Source organism: Indicator indicator, chromosome 8 (assembly GCF_027791375.1).
Source record: "Indicator indicator isolate 239-I01 chromosome 8, UM_Iind_1.1, whole genome shotgun sequence".
Classification (NCBI taxonomy): Eukaryota; Metazoa; Chordata; class Aves; order Piciformes; family Indicatoridae; genus Indicator; species Indicator indicator.
In genome coordinates, this window is record NC_072017.1 from 23,950,741 (window position 1) to 23,962,807 (window position 12,067).

Here is a 12,067-nt window from a genome sequence, read left to right on the forward strand (position 1 = left end):
CTTTCAGCCAGGAAAGCAAGACAGATTTTTTAATATTGGCTTATGAGCAATAAAGTAATGTATTTCTGGCTGTTTAGATAGTGACGTGGCTAAAACAAACTCCTTTGTTTTCAGCAGCTGTTAACAATACCTGTAGGGAGCTGTTCCCAAGGCAGTTATCTTTGGCATTGGCAGCAATAGGATGTAAACAGTATCAAGTTAATGGAAAACACTGAGTAGTCAAATCTGAAAGGAGCTGTGTTGAGCTAGGCCTCTCGCAGGGATTATGTTCTCTCATGTAGCAGCAGCAGCAGCGATGGTTTTTGGATGACACTTCTTCCTGGGGGTGGACAGATGGGGCTCTGCTGCACTGCTGCTGAAGCAGCATAGTCCTGCCGGCATGCAGAGAGCTGGAGGCAGTGAGCTTGGCCGAAGGTTTGCAATTACAGCCGTGGGATACGAGCTCGGGGTCAGCACCAAGCTAACGTGCTGGATGCCTCCAGCCTGGAGTTGGCTCAGGTCTGGTTAGGTTGGAGCAAACGTGTGGCTGTCTGCATCCGTCCACACAGACATACCCCAAGATTAGAAAGATACTGATAGCTTATTTTGAATGACATAGCCCAGACTTGTACAATGTGGGAGGTGTGGTGGGAACCCTTTCTGTCTTTCTTGATAATTTAATGAGCTGTTGTAATGAGGGATGCACCGAGCCCCTCATTTGTATGCAGTTCCCACATGGGATGTGAATATTAAATTCCTCTAAGTATGAATCAGCACCTCTTACTCCCACAGCTCTTCCCCCTATCTCTCAATCTCCACCAGCTCCACAGCTCCAGATCCCCTCATGGTCCCCTGGGTTCCCCCGCTTCACTGGCACCCGAACAGCCACGTAAGGAGAGAGATCCGTCCCTCCTCACAGTCAGAAGAATCAGCCATTTGGTAGAGCAAAGCTGGACAACAGGTCTTGGCTCTTTCTTGAAAACCAACTGCAACCAGGCTCACCCTGCAGCCTGCTAGTGTTTGGGAAAATTGCATGACATGGGAAATTAAACCCACAGGGCATCACAGCCTCTGACAGCTGGTAGTTTAAATAATGAATTGGTAATTATAATCCCTTTTGAAATAAAAATGAAGTTTAAAAAAACCCATAAACTTCTGAGACACACCTTTGGATGGTGAAGGGCTTTCCCACGTAGCTTCTACCAGCAGCCGTCACTCAGCACTGGCAGACAGCAGGTGCTGGCCCCTCCGTACAAGGGAAGACACACTCACCAAACGAGAAAAGTCAGGGGCTAAACAAGTTTGCAAATAGCAGCAATTCCAGACCAAAAAATCATTTCCATAGCAGAGGGGAGGAAGTGCTCCCTGAGGAAAAGGAGGCTGGCTAGGCTTTCGCTTTTCTTTTGCTACAGAGATGTTCTTTTGTATGTAGTAAAGGAAAAATAATGGCAGAATGGGATGAAATGTAAAAATTCAGGATTGTAGTCTAAAAGTCACCACCTGCTGCTGCAAAACAAGCTACTCTTTCTTTCCAAAGTCCTGGGAGTCATAAACCAGGATTTCTCAATAAAGTGTGCTAAGCTAAAAGGCATGAAGACAGCGACAGATCCAGACTTGTTAGTGCCATGAACATTTGTCTTGGCCACAGCACACAAAGTACTGCATCTACCATCTAATGCCTTCCATGTTAAGCCTAAACCCAAGCAGAAAGTCCTGTGTCAGAAATGTTCAGAAACTGAAGCTAAGTTGCATGTCTTAGTACAAAAAAACCCCTAGCATTTTAAATGCCAGGTTTTCTGATGCAAAGTCCTTCCTTCTGGGACTCTTCCACAGTGACTGCATGCAGACTCCAGTTGCTGGAGATCTCCAGGACCAAAGACAAGAGTAAAACAGGGATGAGAAAGTACAAACCTCATACCCAGTAAATGGGAACTTTATTAAACTACCAAGTTACTCCGAAATGTATAAATGTCCCATTAAATACATTCAGTTTTCTTTTACACAGAGTTATAGAAATTTATTTACATATTCCAAACATTTAAATTATTTTTCAAGCTTGCTACCAATAATTTTTAAAATTTTTAAAATTAAAAAAAAAGAAAAAAGTCAATCATCTGCTCTTGCAGATGCACATACACACACACAGATACAAATAGAAAGGAGATGCTTTTGTATCTACCCCACAAGGCAGGCAGTATCCAAAAAACTTACAGCAAAAATTCTCCCTTGCCAAAAATCAAGCTGTAGAAATTATTCCTGTGGGACAGACTCAGACAAGAGGCCCTATGCAATACTTCAGGGTGTTTGGGTATGATGTCTGCATCAAGATTTGCTGGTACATGGGAAGAGCTAAATGCTCCTTGCCAACTTCAAAACAGAAAGCTAGCTGTCCCTGATAGTAGCCCATGAGAAGCATGTGAGCAATTAAATGGCTCTTTCTCATTGAATTACACTCTCCCAGCAGGGAGATAGGGATAGAGCAGACAAACAGATCTATTACTAGTAAGTCAATGCCACTTGTCCAAAGAGATTTTCCTTTAATTTTTTTTTATTTTGTACTTAAATGAGGCTTCACTCATAAGTGAATAGAAAGGCAACTCTTTAAACAAAATGCTTAGGAGAACAGTGATCAGTTTCCTCACCTACATACATTTCTTTTGAGAAGATGCACAGCATGCTGAACAAGTTTTCCCTCATTCTCTGTACTTTAGTCTGACAGGAGTTAAAATTTGTATCTGCAGGAAAAAAGAAGAGGTGTTTTTATTTTGTAAAAAGCTTATAAAATACTAGTTTAATTCATCCTTTAGAGTCTTTAAACATTAAAATCCACATTCAAAGCAACCAAGGAAGTCTACAAAAACATTGACATGCGTAAGCTCTGTGTTTCATGCTAAATATTCATGTTGACAAGGAAAGAGAGGGCAGGAGGAGGAGGCAGGGAAATTAATGGCTCAGTCAGAGCCATTGTAACATTCAAGTAATTTGGTAGTGGATAAACCAGTGGAAACACAGATTGGTAAGAAAGTGCTCAGCACTACATTGCAGCCCTCAAGAGCTGAACTGCATACATCCTTGATATGTATCATAAATATATGGCACTTCTCTATGACCAAAAGCTGGCAAGTTTGTTTGTAACCAAAACTAGTCAGGAGTAGTCATCATCCCAATGGTTACCAATGGCCCTTCCAACAGGCACAGCCTCCAGCTGTGCTACTCAATGCAGCACCAGCCATATTATTTGTGCATGCAAGACAATGCTGCCACATTCTTGGAGAATAAACCTCCTGCCCAGCAGAAAGCCACCTCCAGGCACACATACACATTCATAAAACATGCTATAAATTCTTCAGTGAGGTTAAAGACAGCCACAAACAGCAAATGTCTTGGTTTACTATTTTTTGGCCAGCAGTTCCCAGTCTGTCCAATTGCCAGCAATGGACTTTGCAACAGGCAAGAAGAGTTCCTGAATCCAAGGAGTTGAAAGCAACGGAAAGCACAATCACCTAAGTTTGTTTTCAGTACTGTTCCACAGGATTCACTTTGACGTCAAATAAGGAACCAACCTGCACAAGGGCTGGAGTCTTAAGCAATAATTTTATATACACAAAAACTGGCCTTTATCCATGTTTTCTGTCGCAAAGCTTGTAGTTTAACTTCTTAAAACTTCTTGGCTTTTGGTGACCTTCTGTACCACAAATATGTAAAGTTTGGCTGTTACACTCACATTCTGTCACAGTAGCTTCAAATACATTCATATTCATTAAAAAGGATTAAGACCAGAACACAACTACTTGCTCTTTTCCAGCAGTGTGCTGTACTTCATGAGCACATGATGCTGCTTATTGGCAATGTTACTGTTTTAAGGAATTTCATAACAGACATCCAGTGGTTGAACAAATGTTCACATTCCAAGACTCGAAAAACTCCTTTATTTCAGTAGTGGCTTCAGTATTTTACCAATTGTGGTCCTGTTTGCATCCTTCAGTTTAAGAGAGGCCTTTTCTCCTGCTCCCTGCTCCTCTGGTGCAGGCTCTAGTTTAGTGCTAACAGCTTCTCCCTGCAGGATGCTTCTTCCAACCATTCTGGCACTACTTGCTCTCTTCAAGGTACTCACACTGTTCTCCTTTGGACTTGGATCATCAGAGGTCACTGCTGCTTTCACCTTAGGCAGTCTCTGGGACACAGACCTTGTGATGGCTGGAGGTCTTGACGAGCTGGATAGATCCACTTTTGCACGCTTTGAAGAAGAAGCCACTGTATTCCTTGCAAAGTTTGGGACAGTGGATGGTGTTTTGGGAACACTGACTGGGGCAACCTTAGTGTCATCTGTGGGAGTCTGGGGTTTTACACTGGAGCGACACATCTTTGCTTCATCTACCTTTGATTTGACATTATTCCTAACAGGTTTAGAGCTTGGCTTCTTGAGAGATACTCTATCCCTCTCAAAATGAGCACTGCTTGAGGTGACAGTACCTCTTTGTAACTTTGGCTCTTCTACTGATATGCTATGCCTGTAAGGACTTCTTGGCAGGGTGTCTGTTGTGCCTCGGACAGAGCTGCGACGGGACAGTCGACTTTCCACTGTACTGGTTTCACGAAGCGCCGGCTTGGCTTCTGGCTTTTTCATGCTGCTCGGTGCTCTGTTTGACCGAGAAATAGGCACCACTTTCCTCATACTTTCATTCTCAGAGGCATTCAAAGTTCTTACAGGTCTGGAAGGAGCTGTGTGGCTAGGGCGAGTGCCAATAGGTTTTGAGGAGCTTGGAGATCTGTCTTTTAGAGAGTTTCTCTTTGGTCCTGCTGCATCTTTAGCTTTTATGGTCTTTTCTTTAGGAAGGGCATGCTTGATATTGGCATCATCCTTATCATTTGTGGAAGCGTGAAGAGACAGATCCTTGGCAGAAGAAGAATTCAGGTTTGAAAAGAACGTTCGAGCCCTGTCCTGAGTATCATTCCCAGAAAAGTGTGCTTTGACAGCCTCACTTCTTATTCCATTGCCTGCTGATTTAAAATCATTGCCCTCTTCAGAGTCCAGTATCAAAGAACAATCGGTTGTTGTATCTGACATGTAGAACACTGGCCCATCTTCCCTACTTCCTGAAACACTTGTATCCATAGACACTTGGCTGCTGCTGCTGGGCTCTGAAGCTTCACTTTTGCACTCCGCTGTCTTGGCCTTATGGTCGTGGGCCTCTCTGGAACTTCCGCCAACTGGGGGCAGGTCATCATCGGCAGTGCTAAGGGAATGAAAACTTAGATCATCTAAAGTCTCCAAGTCTGTTCCACCAGCATCCTCCACATACAGTAAAGGTGTATCCTCTGTAGGCTTTGCTCCTTGAATATCAAACTTACACAATCCTTTAACAAGTTCATGCTCTTCAATTGCAAGGGCCAGTGCGTTTATATCTGTGGACTCCTCGCAGGACACATTGGAAGTGTGCATGTTGTGGTCGGTATTTCGTTGTGAGTAACGGGCACCAGGACTGGTTGAGCCACTCAAGTGACTGGGCTGAGCTGGAGGCACCTTCAGTAGGCCACCACTTTTCACTTTGGTTTCAGACTGTTCGTGTAAGTGCAAGGTATTTAAGTTGAGATCTCTTGTTTCTTTGGATTCTTCCCAGGCTGTGTTTGGTCTTGCCTGTCGGGTGTTTGCACGGGGAAGGCTGTTAAACTTGTTTGCATCCTCATCTTTTGCGATTTCCAGGAAACTCTGCAGCTCCCTGTCTGCAGTAATCCCCAAAGAAAGTCGAGAGCGTCTAGAATTAGGGTTTCTGTATGAAGGGCTTTGAGGTCTCTGCTGCAAGAAGGGAAGAAATTCTTCAAGTCCTTTTTTGGCCAGCATCTCCACATCATTTTCACTGCTGCTCCGCCCAAAGCTCCCAAGCTCTCCAGCTGCCCAGGATCGACGTTTTTCCTCCAGCTCCTTTCGCCTTTGCAGACTATGAAGCTCCTGGATCTCTCGTTCTCTATTTTCCTGATGAGGAAAAGCATAAACACATGTCTCAGAGGACAGTATCCTATGCATGAGAACAAGTCCTTTATCTTCCCATGCAGTTAGCTCCTACTACTATCACCTTCCTCTCCAACCCCCAATAAATACACACAAGAAATAACCATGGCAACCACAGCCTGCATGGAGAGCAGTTCCCTGCATAACTAATGCTGGCAACTCATCAGTCTGGTCAGCATAAGAAAAAAAATGCACAAATGCCTGCAGAGACCAAGAATGTGACCTATCAAAGCCAACTGGGTGTCAATTGCAGGCAAATAGTTCTGGCTATAGGATGGAGAGCATTTAGTCCCCACTAGGTTTAAAGCTGTCAATTTTATCAGGTGAGTAAACCTCTACCTGATCACAGCATTGATATTTTAAGAGAAATTTGCCTGAAGAGTACCCAGCCAGTATTTTCCTTCCATCCTCCCGTATTACAATTGCAATTGTTCCTCAGCACACGCAGTTTCTACAGGGTGCTACTAACCTATGACTTGAACACAATCAATTAGAAATTTTGGGAAAAGACATTACTTAATTGCATATGAAAACAAAACCAAAAGCTTACACAATGTCTTAATCATCATTACTGAGACGTCAACTGATAGCACTCAAGGACTATTAATCAATGCCTCACTCCAGTTTTGGATCTTGCATTCATTGTTGGCTTCAAATGCTGGCAACTACTGCACAGAGGTTGCTCAGGGCAGGCTGGAGATTTTGGCAGCTAGGCTGAGGGGCTTTGGTTTAGGAAGCCATAAGAAGAGCTAGTTTGTATTTGAAATACAACATAGTAACACCTTTTTACTAAAATCATTAGGAGTGCATTACTGCAAATATCAACATTCTGCCACCCCTAGGCTTTAGATTTAATCTAGCTGAACCTTTGGTTGAACTTTCCAGGTTATTTTCTAAAATGGAGAACCTCATTTTCTAGAGCCAGTACAGCTGTAGCAAAAGGAGGAGGAGATGAGTCTTGAGAGAGGACTCAAAAATTACATGATTTTCCAGTATGTTGTTAAATCTGTTCTAAGTAATTATACACTGTTTAAAAAACCCACACCTTTATTTGTCTGAAGCACTGTCTAGTTTGATCTTCCCTTTGTTGTGAAAACAGAGGTGCTGCACAACTAGAAAAAATTGCCTGAAAGCTTTCAGTAAACAAAAGCCTAATGCTGAACCTCTTTTTGATGAATGGGTTAATTTACACCTCCTGAGACACACTGAGTTCTGAAAGCTAAGATGCAGGAAAGACCTAAGAAACCTGAACACTTATGAAAGGAAAAAGGAAAAAAACTTGCATTTCAGGAAAAATGTCTGTGACAGGGAGCTTTCCTTCACAGGTATGGAATTACAGAATGAATTCTTGCCAAACGCTAAAGCTCAACTTTAAACACCCCATTGTAAAAATAAATGGTTAAAAATAATTGTAGATATTATTATCATATTCCACATTAGACACAGAGCATTTTAACCTCACCCAAACATATTTCAGAAGACTTTATTCAAATGAAACATCTATTTTAAGCACAGACAGACATGTTAAAAACTTTTAAAATATGTTTAAAGATGCAAAATATGCACACAAGGCCACTGTGGGATGAGCCATCCTTTTAAACTGCTGGCCGTGCGGTCCCAACATCACATGCACTTGTCAGAAGTGCAATCTTTATCCTGAATTATTCTGATAATTTTGTAGGGAACCCCTACCAAAGAGCTAAATCCCCACAAAATACATAGTAAGCAAGTCTTCTCTGTATTTGCAAATAAGAGACCAATTTGTCATTTCTAGAGTGTAACCACTTACTACGGAGACAAAGAGGAAGGATCCCCATTGGACCTCAAATTAAGAGCTGTCCCACAACCACTCGCAATGTGTGACTATGAATTAAATCCCCAATCCCAAATAAACAAACATCTATGCGTGCAGTCACCTCTCTCTACAATGTCTGCAACAGTTACCACCAGTTGGGTTTATGTATTTGTGTAACATTCACACACATGACTAACTGCTTGCTGCTTTGGGTGGTAAAGGTTAGGTAAGCTAATGGTACACTAGGCATGCCAGCTGAACATCCTGTCAGCTTGCTACAAATCAAGCCTGTTCTCTCTTTTGTGAACTAAAGCTCTTACACAAAGTGCTGTCAAATGCAGATTACCTAAGGCAGAAAAATAAAGAAATGTGTGGATACATCTTAATTCATGCTATTTAGGAGGTCTAAAAAATATTATTTGTAACAATATGCAAACTTTGATGAATCAAATCTGGAGCCAATGCCAATACTTCTCTTTTGTCTTAGCATATTTCTGCAATTATTTAGGACCAATTTGGGATACTTTGCAAATGAATGGTCACACTGGGGCTGAGGTATGTTGGTGTCGTACACCTGTCTCATTTCTTGAGTTTTCACCTAAAAAAAACATTTGAAAGAGCAAAGTAGAATACGCAGTCCTTATTTGGCACAGCGTGTCTGGCCATGTAAAAGAGGGCAGTGGGAAGCCTGAGCTAGTGCCAATTTAGTTTGGTATATCTATATAATGGAGTGACATATCTCAAGGCCTTTCCAGTCATCTAACATTACCAGTCCAATCCCTGAACAGTGAGTATTAGCCAAGAAGTCTGTGCAATCTGTCTCACTGCTCATCTGACCTCACTAAAAGAAGAGGAAAGAGCCCACTTACAAGCACACCAATAGACTACCCTGACGTATCATCTCAATGGCCTGGTCCCACCTGCAGAGCCATGGGACTGCACATGGAGCTTGGCAGAACAACCATTTCACACCTGCCTTCTGGCAAGGAATGCCTACAGGAGGGCAGTTTGCTGTAGCTGTTTGAGCAAATACATCAAATACCGCGAGATATAAAACGTCCCTTGAGCAGAAGAAACAATTCAATTCCAGTGAGCCAAGACCTATTTCAGATGTGTGAGAAACTCATTCACTACTCTCACCTTAACAGCCTTGTCGAATCTTATGCAGAAGTCCCTAAATATCTGGAAACATTCATCCAACTTCATAGTTTCTTTGTCTTCACAGAAAAAATCAATGAGAGCATTTCCCTCCTTTTGTAATTCCCGTTTCTGGTGTTCAAGCTCCTTTAGATGTCTTACAGCAAACTGTAGCAAAAAACACATTATGATACGAACCAGGCAGAAAAATTAAAGTCACAAGAGGTCATGTATATATTAGCAACTTATAGAGCCCAGAATATTAACACTTTGAAGGAGAAGTCTTATTCACAAAAGGAAACATGTCATTTCAGCAAACTGAGTAAAGAAGGTCAGGGAAAGCCAGGCAAAACTTCAAAAGCCCTTGAACAAACCTACAACTTTAATTTTTAGATGAGTAAAATAAAATACTGTACTAGAACACTGACAGACTACCTGGAACTCCTTGGAAGTTCCGCATGACTTATTTTTCCATTATTCCTGAACCTTTCGACTAAACATAAACAGAATATTCCTCCACCCTCACTCTTCTCCCAAAACCATGTACATACATTCATAGATATACATTACAGAATCGACTTGTTCCTAAGATAATCCTAGACCAAAATAAAAAAGGTTTTCAGATCAGAAAGATAAGGAATTGAGACATCCAGAAAATGTCCCCATAAAGTAGATCTTTGAATCGTTAAGTGCAGAGCTATACAGATAGGTTTGGAGGAGATTAGTGGGAAAAAGTTCAGGAGGAAGAAAATAAGGCTGTGGTTAGAATTTGAGCAGAACTACTTTACATGCTTTCAGCAGTTGCTTCTGTCTCCCCTATCCACATCACCATTCACTCCCATTCTTGCACAATTCCAGATCTGAGACCACATGTGGCTCAAAGTAATCTGGGAAGAAAAGTGTTCTCTGACACTAAGTTATGATCACCTAAATACTTTTGATACTGCAACCCCAAGATGCCAATAGGCAGCTGAGGCACTGGTGATCATTTAAGCCAACCCTGCTATCAGAAAGTTACTTGGCTAAGTATGCCAGTAAGCAGGGTAGGAACAAATCTTACTTGTTGGTCTTTAAAAAAAAAAGCCAGACCAAACCGAAAAAAAGCACCCAATAAAAAGCTGGACTGGAGATAAACTGGACAATTGATAAAAGCATCCATAGAAAATTAGTTCCTCCCACATATTTCAGTAATTTATTCACAAGGCTGAGATAATGAAAGCTGACTTTTAAATCAGCTTGGTTATCACCTATAATTTAGGAACAAAAACCGGAAGTGTTTATGTAAGGTATGCATTCTTAAAATGATTTTTTTCTCCAACATTTCTTTTGGAATGTGGCCTAAACAAGGTTGTAGTCTTATATAAACCCAGCTATTAAATGAAAAAAAAAAAATCCTGAACATGTTAGAACATAACATTAAAGAGTCTGGGTGTGATGGATACAAGCCAACAATTCAGAGTGAATGAGGACAGGTATTTTAATCTTCACCCACCCCCCTCTTCACCAGCTTCTCATCTCCTGAAATACTGCAGGGACTATTAACTGCATTTGCAAGTTGAAGATCAGGGTGGATTAAGTTCCAGATCAACACCTGCTTTCTTACTTTTACTAATTATCTATAGTACAAACCAGAAAAATTATTTAATTGAAGTATACGATGTGTTTCTCCAAGCATCATCACATGTACTCAGCGCTATACATATTCTTCTTCATAAAATCATTGCAGTTCTAAATAAAAAGAAACCACCCAGAAGTAATGGTATGGCCCAGAATAAAGAAAAAATCTGTGCTAAAGGTAAATTAGCAGAGAAAACTAACCTTCCAGGTTCTAACAAAATCTCTTCAGTCCCCCAACAATCAGGATTCAGATACACAGCACAGCCTCAGCTAAAACTGGCATGCCCCAGTATAACTTAACATGGAGATACCACATTTTGGGCAGCTGCAAAGTACAAAACCAGAAACCAGCCCAAACTGTCTCATATTTTAACTACTGATCTTCATCAGCCATTTCACAGGCATTAAACATGCTTGCCTAACAAGCCTGGGGCAACGTACACTCAATATCCCTCCCTGTAAAAATACAGTCCTTCCAACATTCTTACTTGACAAACATCATGCAGTTGAAACACCTTTGTACAACTGATAGGCTAGATGTATTAGCACAACACTTCTGTTTACTAACATGTTCACACAGATTACATTCAGCTGAGGAATGCTCCTGTATTCGAGCAACAGTTACATGGATATCCTACAAACCTGGAGAAAGCTTTCCATCTGGTGAAAGAGTTTTGGGTCTCTCCGAATGCTGTCTCTAACAGATCTTGCCTTGAAAGACAGTGAGTGGAGCTCTGCTTCTATATTATCAATGGATAACCTAAAAATAGCATATATAAAGAATGCTTATCAAGGAGGAGGGAGTTACCCACAGGTTAGCCACAATACGCTTCAAAAGTGGATGTTTAATATGAGGTGCAACCTGGCTATCAAACAAGACCTACCTGTTCAGGAAATCTTTCCAGAGTAGACACTAAAAGTTATGAGAGAGATAAGCACATTTCTTCTTATTTGCAACCTGAAAAGATTCCCATGGGGTGTGGTTTCACAATTAACTCCAGCCAGTCCCATCCAACCTTACCATGAGAAAAGGTAATGCTGCCCTGCCACTGACCAGGTGTTCCTTTTCTCTGCCTGGTGCCTGGCACTCATTTTCTAGATGGCCAGCCATGTCTGTGTACTGAAAATTAACTAGAAAAAGGAAAAAACAATTTGCTTCCAGATGGATAACTCACTTGCTCCAGCTGCTAACATGGCTGTTTAAGTACAGGAGCTGGCACAAAAAAGGAGTCACAAGGGACTTGTCAGCCAAGGCTACCCATTCTGGTAGTAGCATTTGGCATCACGAAATTGCACAGAAAGTTCTTCTAAGCTGTCTCAGCAACATTTAATCCTTCTACCACATAACAGCAGTAGAGCTGCTCCTGTGGAGAACTCAGAAACTGAAATCCATAGGAAAAAGCTGTTGCAATCTAAGCTTTATCATGGGAGACCCATACTACATAAAATGGGAGCTCCCACCCAAATCTCTCAGTCATTTGAAGGCAGATGCTTCTAAATCTATGGCATTTCCCTCACAAGAGATCTGA

General features: G+C 41.6%; 1 protein-coding gene across 1 annotated transcript in view; it reads right to left on the reverse strand.

The window, feature by feature from the left end:
* Positions 1-3,907: 3,907 nt before the first annotated feature.
* FHDC1 (FH2 domain containing 1) overlaps positions 3,908-12,067 on the reverse strand; it is a 29,940-nt gene continuing 21,780 nt past the window's right edge. Inside the window, exons 9-11 of the mRNA XM_054383175.1 lie at positions 11,181-11,298; positions 8,925-9,089; positions 3,908-5,953 (exon numbers count right to left, since the gene is read on the reverse strand). Of these exons, the coding sequence (XP_054239150.1) occupies positions 3,908-5,953; positions 8,925-9,089; positions 11,181-11,298 (2,329 nt within the window). The remainder of the gene's footprint in view (positions 5,954-8,924; positions 9,090-11,180; positions 11,299-12,067) is intronic.